Below are 20,876 nucleotides of genomic sequence, written 5' to 3'. Positions count from 1 at the left end.
TTCAGATTTGTTTCTTATTTCTTAACTGTACTTCTAACCTTCACCGTTGTTGTTTGTTCGGCGATGTTGCATGCACATAGACCAACTGCGTGGTGGCCACACGGTGCTAGTTATCCAGGTGCTAGTAATCCAGTACAAGCTTCACGAGGAGATCGATGTTGTTGGGTTGGCTCCTGGTGTAAAGTTTACGCAATTTCACTAGGAAATTGCCTTGCGGAACGTGTCACTCGAGGAGGGTGGGTAGGATCTGGACGAACCCTTTTGGCCAAAGGCTCGGTTGGCTGAGTGTCTACTTCCTTCTTTGTTTTCCGTTTGCGGCCAACAACACCAACCTGTGTTGACACAAAGAAAACTTGACACTTGAAGTCAAATACTTCATTGTTTTTCTTCATCTGAACGTATTCGGCAGGAGTTAGCCTCGAAGGCAAACAAGAACGATGAACCAACCTGTTGCAATCGAAAATTATTGAATACGTTTATTGACATAAGTTTTGTGACATAAATTAAATATAGATCCATAGTTTTTTATGTGGCCTGAATGTCGCCGGACAGTTGCCTGAACGTCTCCCGTGCAAAGGCACTTTCAGGCCCTGGCCTGAATGTTGCGGGCCTGAACGTCACGGGCCTAAACGTCCATCATCCATCGAATCAATAGTGCGTTAAAGAGGCAACATAATAAAGACGACTCTGACAATCAGCAAAGAGACACCGAATTTGACAGCTGAATTCAAATTTTTTGAAATTTCTTGTCATAATATTGGCATTTGTTGACAAACAAATGAAAATAAACTCCATAGATTCTTCTAAAAGTTAAATTAATGAAACTAACAATATATCACATAATAGTCTTATATCAGGGAATATGGTTGATATGAATGACGACTAAAGAAAATCTTAGTGATATCTTTTAGTTTGCATTATGTAGTCATCTTATAAGCCAAGGGTTCATATGAATGACGAATAAAGGAGATCTTAATTATAAAATTTTTAGTATGAATTATGGTAGTCACCTTATAAGCCAACCATATGAATGACGACTACAGGAGAGCTTATTGATATCTTTTAGTTCAAATTAAGTAACCATATTCTGGTCTTAATAGTATCTAAAAAGTCATCTAAAAAGGTAACATAAAGACAGATTTTGTCTGGACACAGCTGTCTAATGAAGGACATTTTTCAGTCGAAAAAAGCGAAGTCGAACCAAAAAAAGTGACATTTAGGTCATCTTTTTGCTATTTAAGCCGCAAGTTAAGCGCGGAACGTGGGAACTGTACTACAACTGATGAATTGTGCTATAATAAGCTTAACGCCGGCTCTGACAGAAAAGATTTTATATTGCAAGTCTACATACTTTCAAAATTGTTACGGCCGACCTGGCCAACCTTGGTTATATTACACGCACACGATGCAATACAGAAATACAACGCGATACTTAACCAAATGTTTACAGTGCAACACTGTACAATGTTTAGTTCTCTGGATCTGGTTCCTTTCTCTATCTCTTTCTTTCGACTCGCCCGTTTTCCATTCCTGCTTGTACAACTTTGCCTTCCCCGAACTCTCTTCTTTCTCGTTTTTTCAACGTTTAGTCCTCGACGTATGAGCTGCGTTACTTCACCCGACCAATCTAGTCATCTCCGGTCTCCTTTATGCGACCTCTCTTCCCGGCGCGTAACACAATGTAACAAGGAGGACGTTTGGTCTGTCTCTTGTTTGGTATACAATATGGGGTGTATATATGTTGAAGAATCCCACCAAAACGGGTCAAGAAAGCAAATGTCTACAGTGGCAACAGTAACACAATACAAGACAAATAATGCGCAATAAATATATATATCATTCGTGTCTCCAGAGGACTTATATTTATATTTGCGGCACTATTCGCCTCCGAGTCTAAATCCAGCTTCTCTTGCGGTTCAAGAAAGCAAAGTCGAGAGATTGGGCGGATTGAATATATTGATTAATATAAAAGACAATTTGATGACGTAGTACTTCGCTCCTTCGGGTCTCTAATGCGGGCAATGTGACACAGTTCAGTTTGTCAGGCAAATCGTTAAGACTGATAGGACGACATTCTTTTTTATCAGGGCTGCACTTCACTAGAAGCCGGTCGTTCAAAATAGCTGCTACTTCACACAAAAATTAAGCGTACTTGCAATCACCTCCTCGCTGGGGAAGCGTAGCTTTACTCTCTCCTTTGAAACATTCGATAAAGAGACATGAAGCTCATTCACTCTTATTAAACTCTCAAGAGCCCCTCTCATGAACCCCAAATGCGAAGCACATAGCTGCTGGAATTTCCATTTGATGACAAATGATAAAGTAGTGATAAAGTAGTGCTTACTGATAAAGTAGTGCTTCCGTGAGGGATAAATCTTGTCTGATCTAACTTACAGGCAAAACTAAACTCTTTCTTCACGCCTAAGAAATTGGCCCCATCATCAAAATGAATAAATTCTGGCTTGGAATTTAAGGAAAGGGATCTCTTTAGCATCAGTAGAAAATAATCAATTGAAAAAGATTTCGCTAGGTTGATGACTTAATAAAAACACGGAATCCAGGAAACCAAGCTTCATTTCTGCGTCTTTTCTCGTCTTGGGCCAGAGCTCAATTACTGTTTCGTCCATTCGAGGCCTCACCCTGCCATATCAAGGGCCCCGTATGGAAGGGTCCATACTTATCGTATATAAAACGTAGTAACCCATATTATATGGCAAGCACGGCGGTGTTATCGGGTATAATATTAGTCAACAAACTCAATATGCTGTCACAAAGATTATAATTCGTTTTAACAAATTTTGAATCGTGACTACTTTTACACAAAATAGATTATCATTTATCATATATATCCCATTAGGGCAAATATTCTCATTATTTTATATATATTTTTTTGTTCATGTAAAACTAATAAATCTTATTGTTTTTCTTTACGGTAGTGTAAATTGTTCTTGCTTCTTTTATAAATTGCAGTTAGAGATTTACAGATATTTAGAGTGACTGATTAATTGATGATCCGCGATGTTTTTGAGAATTAGCAAATTATTTGACGATTGTTAAATTATTTTTCAAGGTAACTACGTTTCAATCATTTAAAAAATCAAATCGTGAAAATGAAATTGGTATAATTTAAATCTTTTGTGTTCTTTTCATTAACCCGTTTCCGTGGTCGATCTGGCCGTAGTTGATTCGGCAACAGTCGTTAGTGTGGGGTTGGAGTGGATTCAGTTTATTCCGTAGTAGAAGGTGGAACAGTTGTAGTGTATTCGCTGATAGTTGTTGATGTTGGGGTAGAAGATGCAGTTGATTCCAAAGTAGAGGATGAATCAGCGGTAGTTGATTCAGTTGTTGATAAAGTAGACGATGAAGCAATGGTGGTTGATTCAGTGACAGTAGTTGACGTCGATGAAGTGGATTCTGTTGATTCTGTAGTTAATGATGGAACAGTGGTAGTTGATTCGGCGACAGTCGTTGAAGTTTGAGTAGTCAATTCTATAGTTGAAGATGGGACAGTTGTAGTTGATGTTTGGGTAGTGGATTCAGTTGGTGACATAGTAGACGATGAATCAGCGGTAGTAGATTCAGTGACAGTCGTTGTCGTTGGTGTAGTCGATTCACTTGATTCCGTAGTTGAAGATGGAACAGTTGTAGTTGAGTCGCTGGCAGTAGTTGATGGTGGGGTAGTGGATACAGTTGATTCCATAGTAAAAGATGAATCAGTGGTAGTAGATTCAGTGACAGTCGTTGACGTCGGTGAAGTGGATTCTGGTAATTCTGTAGTTGAAGATGGAACAGTTGTAGTTGGGTCGCTGACAGTAGTTGACGTTAGAGTAGTAAATCCAGTTGATTCCATAGTAGAAGAGAGACCAGTTGTGGTTGATTCAGTGACAGTTGTTGACGTCGATGAAGTGGATTCTGTTGATTCCATAGTAGAAGATTGATCACTGGTAGTTGATTCGGCGACAGTCGTTGAAGTTTGAGTAGTCAATTCTATAGTTGAAGATGGGACAGTTGTAGTTGATGTTTGGGTAGTGGATTCAGTTGGTGACATAGTAGACGATGAATCAGAGGTAGTAGATTCAGTGACAGTCGTTGTCGTTGGTGTAGTTGATCCACTTGATTCCGTAGTTGAAGATGGAACAGTTGTAGTTGAGTCGCTGGCAGTAGTTGATGGTGGGGTAGTGGATACAGTTGATTCCATAGTAAAAGATGAATCAGTGGTAGAAGATTCAGTGACAGTCGTTGACGTCGGTGAAGTGGATTCTGGTAATTCTGTAGTTGAAGATGGAACAGTTGTAGTTGGGTCGCTGACAGTAGTTGACGTTAGAGTAGTAAATCCAGTTGATTCCATAGTAGAAGAGAGACCAGTTGTGGTTGATTCAGTGACAGTTGTTGACGTCGATGAAGTGGATTCTGTTGATTCCATAGTAGAAGATTGATCACTGGTAGTTGATTCGGCGACAGTCGTTGAAGTTTGAGTAGTCAATTCTATAGTTGAAGATGGGACAGTTGTAGTTGATGTTTGGGTAGTGGATTCAGTTGGTGACATAGTAGACGATGAATCAGAGGTAGTAGATTCAGTGACAGTCGTTGTCGTTGGTGTAGTTGATCCACTTGATTCCGTAGTTGAAGATGGAACAGTTGTAGTTGAGTCGCTGGCAGTAGTTGATGGTGGGGTAGTGGATACAGTTGATTCCATAGTAAAAGATGAATCAGTGGTAGTAGATTCAGTGACAGTCGTTGACGTCGGTGAAGTGGATTCTGGTAATTCTGTAGTTGAAGATGGAACAGTTGTAGTTGGGTCGCTGACAGTAGTTGACGTTAGAGTAGTAAATCCAGTTGATTCCATAGTAGAAGAGAGACCAGTTGTGGTTGATTCAGTGACAGTTGTTGACGTCGATGAAGTGGATTCTGTTGATTCCATAGTAGAAGATGGAACAGCTGTAGTTGATTCACTGACAGAAGTGGATATTGGTGTAGTGGATTCAGTTGATTCCATAGAAGACGATGAATCAGTGATAATTGAATCAGTGACAGTCGTTGACGTTGGTGTAGCAGATTCAGTTGATTCCATTGAAGAAGTTAGAGCAGTGGTAGTTGATTCGGTGACGGTCGTTGATGTTGAGATAGTAGATTCAGTTGATCCCATGGTAGAAGATGCATCTGAAGTAGTGAGAGCGGGTGTAGTGGTTGAAGGTGAATTAGTAAATCTGTTTGTTGTGCTTGAATGGGGTATTGTAAGAGTATTTGGAGTAGTAGTTGGAGATATTTCTGCAATTGTAGTGGGTCTAAACTGCTGTATAATGTTTTTTATTAAATTTGTGATAATTGTAGCTAGCGATCGTGGTTCAGAAATTAATGTTGATGGGTAAAATTGTGCTCCATGTTTACCTATATTACGGAAAAATTAAATTAGATTTGAGGTAAGATTGAATTTTGACAGAGAATACTTTTAAATACAAATTTTGTCGTGGTACAATTCTCACCCTTGGCAATTCCACCACCCACCCCCTAAATTATTGTTTAAAGCCTATTAAAGACTATTATTAGCCTAAACTACAGCCTGTTTTAGCGTTACAAAATAAAAATTATGTATTTCGGTTTAAGCAACCGTTTTGTAGAGAGCAACTAGTTTTTCGTAGTAAAAAGCCGTTGATTAAACAAAAAAAACACGTTAACGTGAAAAACTCTAGCGTAGTCTAGGTTTGCATTTTTACACGAGATTTACAGTAATTAAAAACAATTTTCAGTAAAATTTCGCGTTTTTTCTTAAGAAAGATAAGCCCGCTGTATCTTTTTGATTTTTAGTTCACAAATTGCTTACAATCCTAGATATTATTTTTTCCATGAAATTGCAAGGAGGTAATTACAGTGTTTCAAAAAACATGGCTGACCAGGTAATTCAAACCAATATTTTTTTATTTATACTTATCTGAAATAATTGACAAAATCAGAAAGATACAGAGAATCTATTAAAAGTTTCCAAGGTGAGACACCACAATGTGTATCTCGTAGGGGATTAGCCAATACTTGGTCTATGGAGTGTAGTGGAGAAAAAGAAATCATTAAAATAAATAATATTGTTTAAATAAAAGTAAGAAAGAAAATTGTAAAACAAAGCCATTCAAATAAATAAAGTAGAAGCAAATAAAGCATAAAGAGAGTAGTGCTTTTCCATGCCCCTAAAAAGAATTGGAAATATTCTGAACAACCTTAATCCCTGAGGGTAATATTCATTCTTATGAATATACCGAAGGTTTAAAGTTTCTAAAGGGCCTTTAGCCACTTCTGGTATGTATAGGGCTTATTCACATCGCGAAAATCCGACTTCCAGAAATCTGGCAACGCATGATATTTCTAGTTTTTTTCGTTTACATGGCAAAGGCCATAAGAAATCTAAGTGGCTTCAATAAAAACAATCTAGTGTTTTTAATTCGGAATATTTCTTCAAAAGAATTTCACAGTGCTCTAGGTAAGATATCGGTCGTTAATTTGATGTATAATTTACTAGGACTTAAAAATTGTTTAGGGCTAAAAATTTAAATGTAAAACTTTGTTTTGGTTTTTTTGAGGGAAGAACGGGGAGAAGAGGGAGAATGGGAGGGAGGAGGGCGTACGAAAAAAAAGGGGACCCACGTTTCCTCTTCTCCCCCATTCGTCCCATTCTCTCTCTTCTCCCCGTTCTTTTCTCAAAAAAAACAAAACAAAGTTTTACATTTAAATTTTTAGCCCTAAACAATTTTTAAGTCCTAGTAAATTATACATCAAATTAACGACAGATATCTTACCTAGAGCACTGTGAAATTCTTTTGAAGAAATATTCCGAATTAAAAACACTAGATCATTTTTATTGAAGCCACTTAGATTTCTTATGGCCTTTGCCATGTAAACGAAAAAAACTAGAAATATCATGCGTTGCCAGATTTCTAGAAGTCGGATTTTCGCGATGTGAATAAGCCCTATAGCACCTTTAGAGTTTAGCAGCCTGGAAAGGCTAAAAAAACCTTTTTCGGATAAGAATCTTCAGATTGGTCCACTTTCATACCAACTGGTTTGCTTGTATGTAATTTGAGTTTTCTCTGGAAATAGTTATAAGTTATATCACTAGTTTTAAAAAACTTTTTGTAAACTTCGTGGCGTATTGAATTAAAATTCAAGAAAGGTTTTTTTTTACTGTGTGATTATATTACTCATTTTATCTTTTAACATTGGGTTAAGTTTTATTCGCTCGTCCATCTTATTAAGCCACGAAACCCTTTCTGTGGCTGGGGGAGGTGGTGGCGAAGCCCGGTTGCATCCAAAACGCGCTAACATTCGTTCAAATTTTAAATGTTAAAGTTTGATGTGCTCTTTCTATAAGGTATTTTCCCCATTTTTAGCAGGTTATATTTTCCCGCTTTTGTTTGGGATCGTGGAAAATTATTACAAAATTTTCAACTTTCAGCAATTTCAAAAACATTTTTCAGAAATATTTATTACTCATTAGTCATTACCTAATGCCAACCTGATCCAAATTTTAACCCTAGTCCATGATTGTGGCATCTCATACTAGGCCAATAAGGCTAAATAATGACACTAAAATTAATAAAACTAAAGGCGATGCAAAACTGTAGTGTTTTTGCGAACCTTGACCGGAGGCTTAGCCAGAAGGCATCTAGTTTAATGTAGGCTTGTGCTTTTCGATTGCTTTTCCATCAACGGAAAATATACTAAATACGAATTGGGTGGTATTTCACTATTCTCCTATGAGTGATAGAACTATCAAGCTATATTAAATATTATTTACTATTAGAAACTTTGCAACTGTCAAAAGTTTATTATGTCACATCTAAACTTATTTAAAACTTTTAAAATATATTGTCACGCGTGTAATTGCATAAACGTTAAATAGTCGAAGTATTCCTAAGAAATGACGCTAAACTGACGACTATTAAAGACGTATGGCGAGATATAAGATCACCTTGAATCCCTATGTAAATGAGCCCCCCTTTATTCCCGTGTGTAGTTGTTGTGTGCCGTCTGTCCCTCTGTTGAGTCTGTGTTTAGTTTGGTGTTGGGCACTGTCGTCCAGTCGCATACATGGTAACGACAGTGCAAGTACTTTTAAGGAGATTGGGCTCATAGAGTAGATGAGAGAAAGCCACAGCCTCATGAAACTGCACCACTGATTAGCAACAGCAGCGTGAAACCCACGTTCAAACCCGCTCCTGAAAACATAAGCTATTGTATATACTCTGCTGTGAGTTATGAGTATGGGAACGATTAAAAAGGGAAAAGAATGAGAAGCAGGAAACATTGAAGGAGTAAGTGGAAGAGAAATTTATACAGCCCGAAATATTTTACGTAGAAAGAAATCAATGGAAAGGTTTTTTGTGATTTAAGGTAGCTGTCTAAGGACTTCCTAAGTAATCACCATTAATAAATTAATTTAAAATTAAAACTTACTTCTAAATTACTGATAACTTTAATGTTATTTTTCAAATATTTTTCACGATAAAATTTACCGTAATTAAAGTAGAATAAATCCATGGGAAGGAGCCTGTTGTGCTCAGTTTCAAAAGGCTTGCGAATATCAATATATGCATTTTGGTGACTAGAAGATGCCGCTGCTGGTGCCAGAAGCCATAACCATCTACTGTCGCCAAACAATTTTCTAGAAAATTTCATCCAGCTTTCTGTAGATTATATGGAAAAAAAAATTGTATTTCATGTTATTCATGCTTCAAGGGGTGGATGTTTATTAATCGATAATCAATTTTTAAATATGTTGTAAGTCTGTTAATAGGGCTCTTCGGGATCTGTTTTCTTTAGCCGTTTTATCTGGCAACGCAGCATGGCTCTAGACTTTTTTTAGCGTGAGAACGAGGAGAAGAGGGAGAATGGGACGAATGGGAGGGAGGAGGGCGTACGAAAAGAAAGGGGACCCACGTTTCCTCTTCTCCCCCATTCGTCCCATTCTCCCTCTTCTCCCCGTTCTCGCGCTAAAAAAGTCTAGAGCCATGCTGCGTTGCCAGATGAAACGCCTAAAGAAAACAGATCCCGAAGAGCCCTATTATCCCCCTAAGCATATTTATCGTAATACTTTTAACTGTCATAGTTATAAACTGTTCATAAACTGTTTATAAACATAAATTTCAAAAAATATACTCATCAAGATAAAATAATCTTTACTTTTGTGTTTAAGTCTACAAGATATAAAAAAGGTATCGATGTAATGAAATGGCACCTACTTTTTAGAGACAGAGAAAAACTATTAAAATAAAAATGTCTTTAATAAAACCACAAAAGTTTATCTCACCAGAATTAAGGTAACCTGCTGTTCCCAGTGGAAGAAATTCGTAATAAGGCAATAACTGCCGGGAATCTTTGTCACCTGTTTGTCCAAGATATGTTGGTCTTCCATCTCCCATCCTCGGTGCTAACACTAACTAAGCAAGAATTTTTTATATGATAATTTCCCAAGGAAGAGCGGATGCCTGCAGTTCATTTCAAAAGAACCACTTGCGCATTCGAGGGGTTCACCACTAAACAAATCTTCGTACCCCCTACCAAAAGTACAGAAATATTGATCCAATCTAAACAAACGTAATTTAAGCAAACTACGCAGATTACGCATTTTGTAATCCAAAACCTGAGTGAACTTCTCGTGTGCATTTTTCAAGAGTGACGCGCGCTGTGTAGAATATGTATCGTAAAAGATATAGTTGAAAAATATAGAACTTCATGACTTCACAACTTTTTTATTAATTAATGTTCTGTAATAAATCCGAATAAATCATTTTTATCCAATGAATTTTAAAAAACAAATTCCCCCTTTTGGGTTAAACGCAAAACGTGAAAAACAAGAGACCTAGGCGAGACCGGACCCACCCTGGACGACAAGGTAGACAGCGTTTACAACACAAGTAGATATTTAACAAGCAATCCAACACTCAAGCGCACCAAATCCATAGACCCCCCTTTTTTCCCATTCCGCTATGGGACCTAAAAATCTGTAATAATTCAGGCATATCCAGTTTTCTACTCCGGATTCACCTGTTTTTGCAGAATTCAATTTTTTTACTTTTGCAGAAGCCAAAGCTACGCTTTCCTGGCCTTCACTTTAGACCGGGGGACATACTGTAGGAGTGTAGGCCCTTTCATATAGTTTAGTGGCCAGCAATATGAAGCCCGAGGTGCAGAGAACTCGTATGCTTCGGCTGTCATCCACCAGGAACGCGAGAGAGAGTGATAAAATATGGCGACTAGGCTGGGTGGGAAACTGGTCAAAATTGCACTTTACTAGATTGGGAATAATTCGGCCAATCTAATCCGGAATGTAACTTCCTTTTGGATTGGTATTTAGGGATGGCCGAGCAAACTTTTGGGAGAATTTTTTTTTTTTAAAAGGTTAGCATTTACCCAAAAAGCGACACCAAAGACCCCCCCAATTTGTTAAAATTTGAAAAAACCCAAACTTTAACATTAAATATCTCCCGAACGGCAGTGAATATTTAAATTCTGTAAAAACAGGTGATTTCGGAGTAAAAAACTGGATATGCTTGAATTATTACAGATTTTTAGGTCCCATAGCGGAATGCGAAAAAAGGAGGGTCCATGGATTTGCTGCTCTTGAGTGGTGGATTGCTTGTTAAAATAAAATATTTTAAATAGCGGGAGTGCAGTATTGACATTCAGGCACTAAACACTTTGTTTTCTTCATCTCTGAAATAATTCAAATAAAACTGCAAAACATGCGAAAAAAATCCCCTGCTCAGAATTTTTTATTCTATTAGGTTGCTATCTTAACTCTATAAATATGGAACGCGAAAGTGACAAAAATTTAACTGCTGAAAATTTAAAAATTACTGCTCAAAATTCACTCTACTCTCCCCCCGACTTCTAGCTGGCGGTCCAAAAAATTTCGTTTCTACGCCTCCTTCTGGGAGGAATCATAAGATATCGATTGAAATCCATGGTCGCTTAACAATTGATTTGCAATGAGCAGTTGATTTTGAGCAGTTAATTTTTTTGTCACTTTGACGTTCCATAAACAAATATCTACAGTCCCTAAACAAAATTTTTTTCATAGAGGATTATTCTCTCGATTTCCCCATAAGTGTTAAACGCGTAAACTGGAATGAACGGTCCTACACTCAGAATTTCACCAGAATTTGTGGTAACATATTTTAAGTATTCAATAAAAATTAATTTGCTTACAGATAGAAACAAGTAAGCTAATAAATATCATTTAATTAAATTCTGATCGATTCTGATTTTCTTATTCTTATTACCACCTTTTTCCCGCATGAAAAGGTGCGCTTAAATTAAAATTAAGTTCTACTATCCTTTCCTAAGCAAATTAAGCGAGTTTTTTTTTGCATTTTCTAATAACAATCCTCATTCCTACATAAAGAAAGCTGGAAACCCATACTTATACTAAATGCGATTTTTTATGAACTAAGCTAACTAAGTTCCCATGATTATTTTTATTTTGACTATAGTGTACGAAGATTACAGGCTACTCAGTTGCTGTGACCTGTTTGCAGCCCATATACCAACGTGACTAATATTAACCAATAGGCCTATAACATAAATAAGTTGCTTGATAAGTTTACCAGTAACAGAAGAAACGAAATAACGAACATCTCTGATGTATTACTGACTTTGGGTTCCCGGATGTTCTAATTTGACGCACGTTTTCGAAGCAAACAACAAAACAGTGTACTTTAATCTTTTTAAATCTTATTTAACATTAAAATTGAGAATGGTAGTGATAAGGAATAGACGGTACGATGTCATCCGCTTCTACACTAGTCTTCGACTGTTTCGTTCATGGAATATTTAGGTTAGATTTATGTGTTTTCAAACATTGTTTGCATGTATTTTTTAAATATAAAGCTACGTGCTTCTACGTTGGTTTGAAATGTATTGCACGTTATAAGATGCTCCGAATATTACATGAATATGAGAGCATCGTGTATACTGGTTTGGAATGGTTATTCGTGTTTGATGCATGGCAGTACTCAATTTCCGTAATATTCTATAAAATTCAACAATGACATTGACATTTGTCGTTGAAAACAGCGTGAGAAAATCTTAATCCTAGTTCTCGACCAGCCAAAATTCTCTTGGAAATTGCCGGATACACGACGTGCAGAATGACGTGCTTCTTTTTTTTATTTCCCTTATAATTGTTTATTTATATTTATACTTTTTAAGGGTACGCGGAACAAGTTGGATGCTATTTCCAGTAAAGCGAACTCGGTCATCAGTCATTGAGTAAAACGGGAAAGATGTCGCAAGGCAATATTTTATCATTCTTTATTTTGTGGGAATCTGCTAAATAAATTGAAAACCTAGTCCAGTACCGGTAGTATTGTTCCGTTATGGTCGCATTTTTCTTTTTTTCTTTATTTGTTTTTCTATGCGTTTTATTCTTTTGCATAAAAAAAGTTATAGCATAATATTAAGCTATAGTTAGCTAATACATATGGCAATTGAAATGTCCCGGCAAAAATACTTGATCCACAGCCGGCCTGATCTCAGTCCCTAGATGATACGCTGCGTCCTTCTTTTATGTATATTTCTTTGCACTCTCTTCACATACACACGTCCACCTTACCTTGCAGAGTCTAGGCTACGGAGTATTACAGGCTACGGAAAATAAAGATTTCTATAAATGTGCAGAGCGGGAGGACAAAAACATCCAAAATAAATAATAAACAATAACAGAAATTATTAATTAAGCTACGTGATGCGTGAATTGGAGAATAAGTATAGCCTAGTGATCCTATTTCTATTTAAAATATGGTATTCATACCAAGTTTACAATTTTTATGCTGACGAGTGAAACCGGATGGCAACGATTATGCTCTAAATTCTTGCAGATACGCGAGCGAGAGGCTGTTGGGATCCTATTTATTGGCTTGACGGCCGACCTTCGTGCTGTGCTCCAGTCCTGTCTCGTGTCCCGGTCCTGTTGAATTTGATTGAAATCTCTAGATTATTGAATCCCACGCGTTCTCTTTCAATTCTTTTAATTTTTTTGATTCGCTCAAATGCAAATCAGTTCTGGCGATCTCACTGGCCGAAAAGAGGTTATGCTTGAATTGGTCGTGGCTGTTGGTGACTCCTTTGAACGGAGAGCACGCACTGACCAATAAAAGTGTTTACTTTTTTTCTCATTTTCATCATTTTAAAAGTCACTTGGTTATTAGTAATATATATTTTTGATTGCATAAGTGGGTCCTGTGTATAAAGCATGGTAGAATATATAGCAGTGTAGAATCGGTAAAATTTTGAAAAGAAAAATGACAAGGCCACCAGGAGGTTCAATATAGCAAGTCTCGACACTGGAGTATCCTCCAGGGGATAGATTTTACCAAGATCTCTGGCAGAGGCTGGAAAACTGATAAAGGCACCTGTTGGAATTTAAAGTACTTGTTTTTCTTGTCGCTTCTTCAAAATTTTGATTTCTTCAACAGTTGAATTATCCGAAGTGGAATTAACTCTTTCAGTTGTGACATTCGACATTCACCTCCGATCTCCGAAGTCGCCTCCGAAACTATTATTGAATCCTGTACCGCTTCCTCCAACCATTTCTATTCCGCATCCTAAACAGCAAATGGCCCAACAGATGATGGGACTTAATCAGCAACCACCTCAACCAGATCCTCCAATCGCTCCACGCATTAATTCTCCAATGAATTCACCAGCTCCATCTCCAATGGTGAGAAAGAGGGATATTTTACTATTTGTTTGCATGTTTTTATTTAAATTTTTTTATATCAGATGGGCTTTCCCTCTCCTCAGACAAGTAATGGGGCTTCGCTACCCGTGTCGCAATTTAATCAAAGGAGTGTCCAGGATGAACGCGGTGGTCAAGGCCATGGTGAACATCAAATGAACTTAGTTCCATCAAACAAAGAAAGGCATATGATGAGACGAAGCGTGGATAGACACCGTATGAGAAGGCAAATGGATGCTGTGCCCTATCCGTCCAAAGAGGCTTACGATTCTTATGTCGTGAATAATTACCGCAATACGATAAAGTTTATTGACATACACCCCTCATCCAGTATATACCACCTGATACCACCACGACTGCTGCCGCTCCAAAATACGAATACTACGTCCCACGTTATTGATTGCCATGTATTATTTTTTCAGGCGTATAAGTATAATATTTATGGATTTAAACCAGTTTCTTTGTTTAAATGTCAAGTTTCAGCTATCGCTGCCAGATCGCTGCTGTGGTCTAGCAACAGTGAGTATTGACTTGTTTCTCACTTGATCCAATTTCGACGACAATAATACTCTGGCCATAGCAACAGTGATATAGGTTATTCTATCAATATGTAAGTAATCCTGGTTACCATGGAAATGCATCAAATCAAAACTCTACAATGTGTTATACTATTCGGGTATTGCTGTTGGGTGTATAGTTTCAAGGTTGTTGTACTGTTTGCATCGCATGCGCAAGGATTAATCATGTTTCCTTCCGAGTTCGACGCGTATTGCTAGAGATTTGTCAAGTTTCATTTGGTTGGTCAATGTCATAGTGACAAGATGGGTTTTAAATCGTTCATCTTTTCTTTGTTTATACTATCGTTGTTAAGGCCGTCATTTCAGCACAATGAACAACTTGTTCAGCTGATTCTCAGTTGGGAGGACGAAACTTGTCCTGGAACGGTTGTCGTTTTTGATAAACACTATTGGATGGAGGAGCACGCTTTGATTGACCAATTGGTTCTGCAATACTCGCGACCCCTTACACTTTTGCAAAGTTTCAGCAACTACGGACTGTTGCCGGATGACGATTCGTGGACCGGTGCAGGTGGGTCTCCGTTGGAAACACTCTGTAACAATATAATTATTTTCAATCGCTATCCGGCTGATTTAACGACCGTCTACCGCCAATTGACTGCTCGCTATCCCTACATTGGGCAAGTCTTGGTCGTAACCCCAAGTGCGTCGGAGCAAGTCGAACGATTCCTTTATGAATTTAAAAATCACAAAATTATGTTGGTGATCAATCGACCTTGGCGTCATTTGGAATTACGCAACTGCTGTTGGGGTCCTGATCGTCGAATTCGGCGCGTTGATCTTCTGCCGGATTCAAGCGTTCGCTGGGAGGAATTTGGGCTTCGCACTTCTAGCAGGATAGCTGATAACGGACCGAAAGATGAAGATCAATTCACTGACCCATCTGTTTAGCTCTCTATTTAGTACTGAAAGAAGTTGAGTTCTGTTTGCACGAGCCTAAAAACAGAAACACTTGATTTTGATGTCTTAGTAAACAAATGTTTTATCTAGGTAGCAATCAACATTGTAGATGTCGCTGTTTATCTGAAAAAATGTATCGAGTATCTACTAGAAAAATTACTATTCAATTATATATTCCAAAGTTGATTATAAATACACAAAAAGAGACGGAAAAGATGAAGAACACGGATGAGAACGTAGAAGACGAGGTATTAGAACGCGAAAGAGGATAAATTTAATTAGATTGCGCGAAAAGGAGGAAACTGGAAGATAGAAAAATCCCTTCCAGAGACAGTGTGGCATAGTAATGGACGAAATCATATTTAATCTTTTTTATTGGTTTATTAAACACGAGGAAGGAAATATTTTATTTCGCTGCACTGCCGTAACGCCTGTTCCAGTCTTCGTAAAGGTCTAAATCTTGACTGGACACGCTAGCACGAACCTGACATAAGGCTGCGTCGAAATCTTCGTTGGTTATAGGGCGAACCTTAAATACGTATTATTTTCCTTTTACAAAATTGCTACGTTAAACACACACATTTACAACCGTAATAACAAACCTGGTCAGGAGATATGTGCTCAATATCACCCAGAGCAATGGAACGAATAGGTCCATAAGCAGCTTCTTTGCACAAGTGGGTCATATCTGCACAGGAATAGCCATCAGTGCGATTGCAAATATCAGCAATCTCATCTTCGCCCAGAACATGACGCTGCTCGGCCATTAAAAGATGAATAATTTGTTTTCTGGCTGTGAATTCGGGCAAGGGTATACTATTTAAAACAAGATTAAATTAAAGAAACTAGGGTAACAGCGAAAGAGCAACATTCTTCGAATCCATACTATAATCGTTTAACTAATCGGCGCCGGGCAGCTTCGTCTAACTCCTGCGGTCGATTTGTTGCACCAACTACTAAGAGACGATCTTCCTGGCTCGTCGTTGCTCCATCCTTTAATTATAAAAATGTTGTGTATCACTTCAGCCTATAATGAAAATATTGGCAGGGAAATATACCAGTTGGACGAGGAATTCCGTTTTGATTCTGCGCGAACTTTCGTGTTCCGATTCAGACCGCTGCGATAGTAAAGAATCGATTTCATCAATGAAGATTACCGAGGGTTGATTCACTCTAAAAAAATTTCAGTTAAATAATCTGAATTATGACTTAAAATTTGTTTTGATAACCTTGCAACCGCAAATAGTGCTCGGACCATTTTTTCTCCCTCACCAATCCATTTGGATGTCAATGAAGATGCGCTGATACTGAAAAATGTTGATCGGGATTGACTGGCAATGCATTTACCTGTTAATTACCGAATTTTTAGATCTATCTATTTGTCTCTAAATAAGTGAATTAACGTACCGATTAAGGTTTTCCCTGTACCAGGTGGCCCGAACAATAAAATACCTGCAGTTTACATACTCTTTAAAAGCTGCCAAGCAAAATAAATGTCAAGTAGAAAAGGGAATACATAAAAAAACTTACCTCTGGGAGGACCTCTAAGACCAGTGAAAATATCTGGTCGCAACATTGGCCAAACAACAATTTCCTGGATAGTTTTCTTGGCGAATTCTAGACCGGCTATATCGTCCCAATTCACTGGCGATCCATTATCCATGATTTCATTCTCAATTAGCTCTACCATCCGTGGTTCAATATTTTTCAACCTTTCGTCTGTGAATAGTATCTAGTTAACTTCTAGTTTAAATAATAAAACAGTTTTTTAAAAACACAAGCTTTACCAACAACTTTTTCTTGTTCATCATTATTCCCAATTTTTTTTTTGTCTACACCGTTGTTTTCGCCCTCGTTTGATTTGGCATCTTTAATAGGAAGAATGAAAGGGCTATTTAAACCACGACGTTGGCCAAGAGACTTGGGACGGCAACCATAGGAAGGCGCATTCGAAGTCGAATTATTAGTTCCTCCCGCATTTTTTTTCTTTTGATCAAAAATCTTTGAGAATAGTTTTGAATTGGTTTTCATTAGTAATTTAAATTATGTAAGTGTATGTCAGTAGACTTACTAATTGTTCTTTGGCTGTACGGAATGGAATATTAGGTTTAACTGTCTCATCAACCTTTACTTCAGATTTCACAGGGTACCTGATCTGGGGATTTATAGTTGAATTTTTCTTTGCTGTAACATCCTCAGCTCTTCTTTCAGACACATTAAAACATTTCACTTGCGGATAAACTATTGGAGGTTTCTGTGTTGAATTGGATTTAAATTCTGGTTCACATGGCTTTAGTTTAGTAACCTGTAGTTGAGTGGATTTTTCCTCTTCATTCTTATTTTTTTCAAGTTGTACTGAAAATTCTAGTGTTTTCTCAAATTCTTGAATATTCTTCATTGTTCCTTCAGTTTTACTCAAGTCATTTTCAAGTGTCTGGAAGATACTTGTGTTACGAAGATCTTTTAGACTCCATTGTTTACTCTCTGAGATGTTTACTTAAAAAATTTAGTATAAGCTTGGAAACTAAAATCTTAGATTTACCATTTTTAAAAGAGCTTGCAAGTGCCAAAGCACCTTTTGAATAACTGTCTAATCCTCTAGAAAGGTCCTGTTCATCCACAATCTGGAAGTATTTGTGGATGTATGAGTTATACAGAGTCAAAGAAACTGCAGGATCTTCATCACTATGAGTATTTTTTAAAAATTAATTAGGTAACCAAATAAAAAATTAATTAGGTAACCAAATATAACCAATATTCTGAGATAAATAAACATACATATCTCCAGAGTTTGTTGAATAATAGAGCTGGGCTGCAATTTTCCGTTGTATGTCAGCTTTCTGGCTTGGGTTGAAATTACCACTTGTGGTTTTAATGTCTTCAAACATCAAAGACTCGAAAATATGTTGAAAATTTGCATTTAATTCACTCGTCTGATTCAGATTCGACATTGTGTCCACAAATTTATCCTGTTTGTTATGTTTCGTATTTTTGAAGCCGCATGGTTTTGTAACCAACGTTGCAATGTAAATTTAAAATTTATACAACTGATTGAAATAACGGGACGAAATCGAATAAATTTTATTATTTTAAAAGTTCAAAAATAAATATATACATGTAATTCTGGGCACTAGTAAATTTAAATTATTTAAATTTTAATTCGGCAGCATTTGACATGAAACAAATTTGGTTACTGTTTAGAAACCACCTTCACTCCTTTAGATCACAACATTTCTGTTCTATTATCAAAATGGCTTCAACTGCTGGAACAGTTATTAAATCTGGAGTTAAACAAGTGAGACCACTGCTATCTGTCGACAATGCCGAAGCTCGCAAACGGGTCCTTAATTTGTATAAGGCCTGGTATCGTCAAGTCCCATACATAGGTAAATGATCTATTAACAAATTCGTCAATTCTATTGCAACAAATTATACCATTTGACTAAAACCCTGTAAATTTCGCAGTTTTGGAGTACGATATTCCGAAGAATGAAGCCCAATGTCGCGCTAAGCTGAGGGAAGAATTTGAGAAACACCGACATGCTAAGGATGTAAGAGTTATTGATATGTTGGTTGTAAAGGGCCAAATGGAACTCGTTGAAACTGTGAAGCGGTGGAAGCAAAAAGGACATGTTATGAACTACTTCAGGACACCCATCAATCCAAAACCCAATGATTTCTTGTCTAAATTTATTGCTGGCAGTGCCTGAGGATGGACCTGTCTGAGATACCAGAACATCTGTATAGCCATCTGTAAGGTGGAGTTAGTGTATAGATAATAATAAAAGAACAGCAATGTTGAAGGAAGAGAATTTTCATATTTTTCTTTTTTAGTATTAGATTCACAATATTTGCTGGCAGTTATCACTCCACCACCATGTAAAATTTTTGCTGACAACATAGGGACTGAATTTCGGATAATAGAGAAACCTGAAATGGTTTAAATGTACATGTCAATAATTGAAGAAAGGTCATTCAGTACTAGTTGTTTTGATTACAATTGGAATAAAAACCCAAATGCAATTGGAGTAAGTAAAGTATATTGATGTCTTTTGTAAGGTTGAATATTGATTGATGATGTATTTTCAGAGATGATTAATAACTTTACACAACAATCTTTTAATACAAGTTCATCATGTCTGGCACTTTTCTGACTGACGCGGCCACGTAGCAAAAGTAAGATAACCGGTGTGTCCTGCCATTTGTAAAGCTGGAAGTACCGCTCTAAATTTGCGATCATCTTTTTTCTGATTACCTTCACAGTTCTGTTCGAAAAATACACCATAAGTTAGGTACTCACACATTTTACACGAGCTAATTATAAATACCGTTTCTGGGGTATTACAAAAGGAGAAATTGTAGTCATCAATCTCAGGTAAGGTGATGTTTTTTACTTGGTACTCTCTCTGGAGGCATTCCATTGTCTCAATATATTTGAATCCTTCAGCCAGCAAACCTTCACATGTCTTTTGAGTTTGCTCAATACATGGGGAGAAGGTACAGATTCTTCCTCCTGGAAATCATAAAGGATGATTACATACATCATGACAAGCAAAATCAAATGGAAAATAAACCTGATTTTTTCAAAGCCTTGACAGCATGAGGAATTGCAAGCCATGGATTTGGAAGGTCTAAAAAGACTGCATCAGCTACATTTTCCAAGTCAAAACCATCCTTGCAGGCATCTCTCTGTTTGGCAGTAACAAATGGTTCCCATCCATGATCTGAAAATTCCTGTGTCACAATCTCAACTCTCTGTTGATGGAAATCAAAAGTATGCAAATGACCAGTGGGTGCAATAGCTCTTAAGATAGCATGAGAGAGAGATCCACTTCCAGTTCCTATGATTGATAAAATGTTTTGATAAAATTATTGGGATACTTATTCATTCAATTAAAAATTTCAATGAAAAATTGCACATAATACCTGATTCAACAATAACCGAGCCAGCTTTTAAATCCAGTTGCATTACAATCAAGCTTATATCAGGTGTGTAAAGGATTTGAGTCCGATGTTTAAGGTTTAATGTCCACAGTTCAGGTGTTGGATGAAGAAGATAACCCCAACCACGAGAAAATTGCACTTTATGTCCGAACTTTTTCCCTACAAGTTCCTGAACTTTTAAGGCACCATATGCAGTTTGAAAAATGTTTTCAACCATATCGCCTTTTTTAGTAGCAATTAGGGGTTTAACTTGTAAAGCATACATAGCTTGTGGATTTACATAAATAATAACAGTGTCCCCCTCTTCAACTACACATTTGGTGTTGGCGAAGCTCATTTTCTAAATGATCTTATTCTTTACCTTTCCTAACTAAAAAATGTGTTTGTATTTCAATTTTTCTTCAAGAAACATCCAAACACGTGTATTGGGATACTGACATGAAGTTTTACTTCTTGGGCACCAGATGGACTGGAGTAAGGGAAATGCAAACTTGGCGCGACCATGGCGCGACACTTAAAATGCGGTGGAAAATAATAAAATATAGCAAAAAAAAACAAAAAAAAAACAGCTAGTATAAAAAAATCTAAACTTTAAAACACGGAATGGAGTCTGGGCTTATTATGTCATAATCGTTCATTTCATTCGATGTTTACGACGTTAGGTTTAAAAAATAAATCTAGTTTTTGTATTATCTTCTATTCTAATATCGTTTGTTTTAAAAGTTGTG

General features: G+C 37.1%; 4 protein-coding genes across 5 annotated transcripts; 1 reads left to right on the top strand and 3 right to left on the bottom strand.

Moving 5' to 3' along the window:
• Window positions 1-2,810: 2,810 nt before the first annotated feature.
• Window positions 2,811-11,787, bottom strand: LOC124337993 (flocculation protein FLO11-like). The gene is made up of 4 exons (XM_046792024.1): window positions 11,595-11,787; window positions 9,296-9,425; window positions 8,502-8,672; window positions 2,811-5,388 (listed from the first exon to the last, which is right to left on the bottom strand). The coding sequence occupies exons 1-4, from the start codon at window positions 11,622-11,624 to the stop codon at window positions 3,227-3,229; spliced, it is 2,493 nt and encodes an 830-aa protein (XP_046647980.1). The 5' UTR covers window positions 11,625-11,787; the 3' UTR covers window positions 2,811-3,226.
• Window positions 11,788-15,493: 3,706 nt separating this feature from the next.
• On the bottom strand, window positions 15,494-18,229 carry LOC124337959 (fidgetin-like protein 1). 2 transcript variants are annotated; one of them, XM_046791988.1, is made up of 12 exons: window positions 17,983-18,229; window positions 17,747-17,889; window positions 17,510-17,688; window positions 17,276-17,458; window positions 16,992-17,205; window positions 16,735-16,923; window positions 16,612-16,656; window positions 16,434-16,551; window positions 16,263-16,377; window positions 16,091-16,197; window positions 15,807-16,020; window positions 15,494-15,733 (listed from the first exon to the last, which is right to left on the bottom strand). In XM_046791988.1, exons 1-12 carry the CDS (start codon window positions 18,153-18,155, stop codon window positions 15,611-15,613), a joined length of 1,803 nt encoding a protein of 600 aa, XP_046647944.1. In that variant the 5' UTR covers window positions 18,156-18,229; the 3' UTR covers window positions 15,494-15,610. The 2 variants fall into 2 exon arrangements, with proteins under 2 accessions (XP_046647944.1, XP_046647943.1); XM_046791987.1 differs by having other exon boundaries at window positions 17,276-17,688; window positions 17,983-18,228.
• Window positions 18,230-18,404: 175 nt separating this feature from the next.
• Window positions 18,405-19,007, top strand: LOC124337987 (NADH dehydrogenase [ubiquinone] 1 alpha subcomplex subunit 6-like). The gene is made up of 2 exons (XM_046792019.1): window positions 18,405-18,590; window positions 18,670-19,007. The coding sequence occupies exons 1-2, from the start codon at window positions 18,455-18,457 to the stop codon at window positions 18,912-18,914; spliced, it is 381 nt and encodes a 126-aa protein (XP_046647975.1). The 5' UTR covers window positions 18,405-18,454; the 3' UTR covers window positions 18,915-19,007.
• A 260-nt stretch (window positions 19,008-19,267) lies between these two features.
• On the bottom strand, window positions 19,268-20,610 carry LOC124337976 (tRNA (adenine(58)-N(1))-methyltransferase catalytic subunit TRMT61A-like). The gene is made up of 4 exons (XM_046792006.1): window positions 20,131-20,610; window positions 19,779-20,045; window positions 19,533-19,717; window positions 19,268-19,469 (listed from the first exon to the last, which is right to left on the bottom strand). The coding sequence occupies exons 1-4, from the start codon at window positions 20,483-20,485 to the stop codon at window positions 19,338-19,340; spliced, it is 939 nt and encodes a 312-aa protein (XP_046647962.1). The 5' UTR covers window positions 20,486-20,610; the 3' UTR covers window positions 19,268-19,337.
• Window positions 20,611-20,876: the final 266 nt, after the last annotated feature.

This window comes from Daphnia pulicaria, chromosome 4, assembly GCF_021234035.1.
Source record: "Daphnia pulicaria isolate SC F1-1A chromosome 4, SC_F0-13Bv2, whole genome shotgun sequence".
Taxonomy (NCBI): domain Eukaryota; kingdom Metazoa; phylum Arthropoda; class Branchiopoda; order Diplostraca; family Daphniidae; genus Daphnia; species Daphnia pulicaria.
Note: the sequence above shows the minus strand (reverse complement) of the source record. Positions and strands in the feature narration are given on the sequence as shown.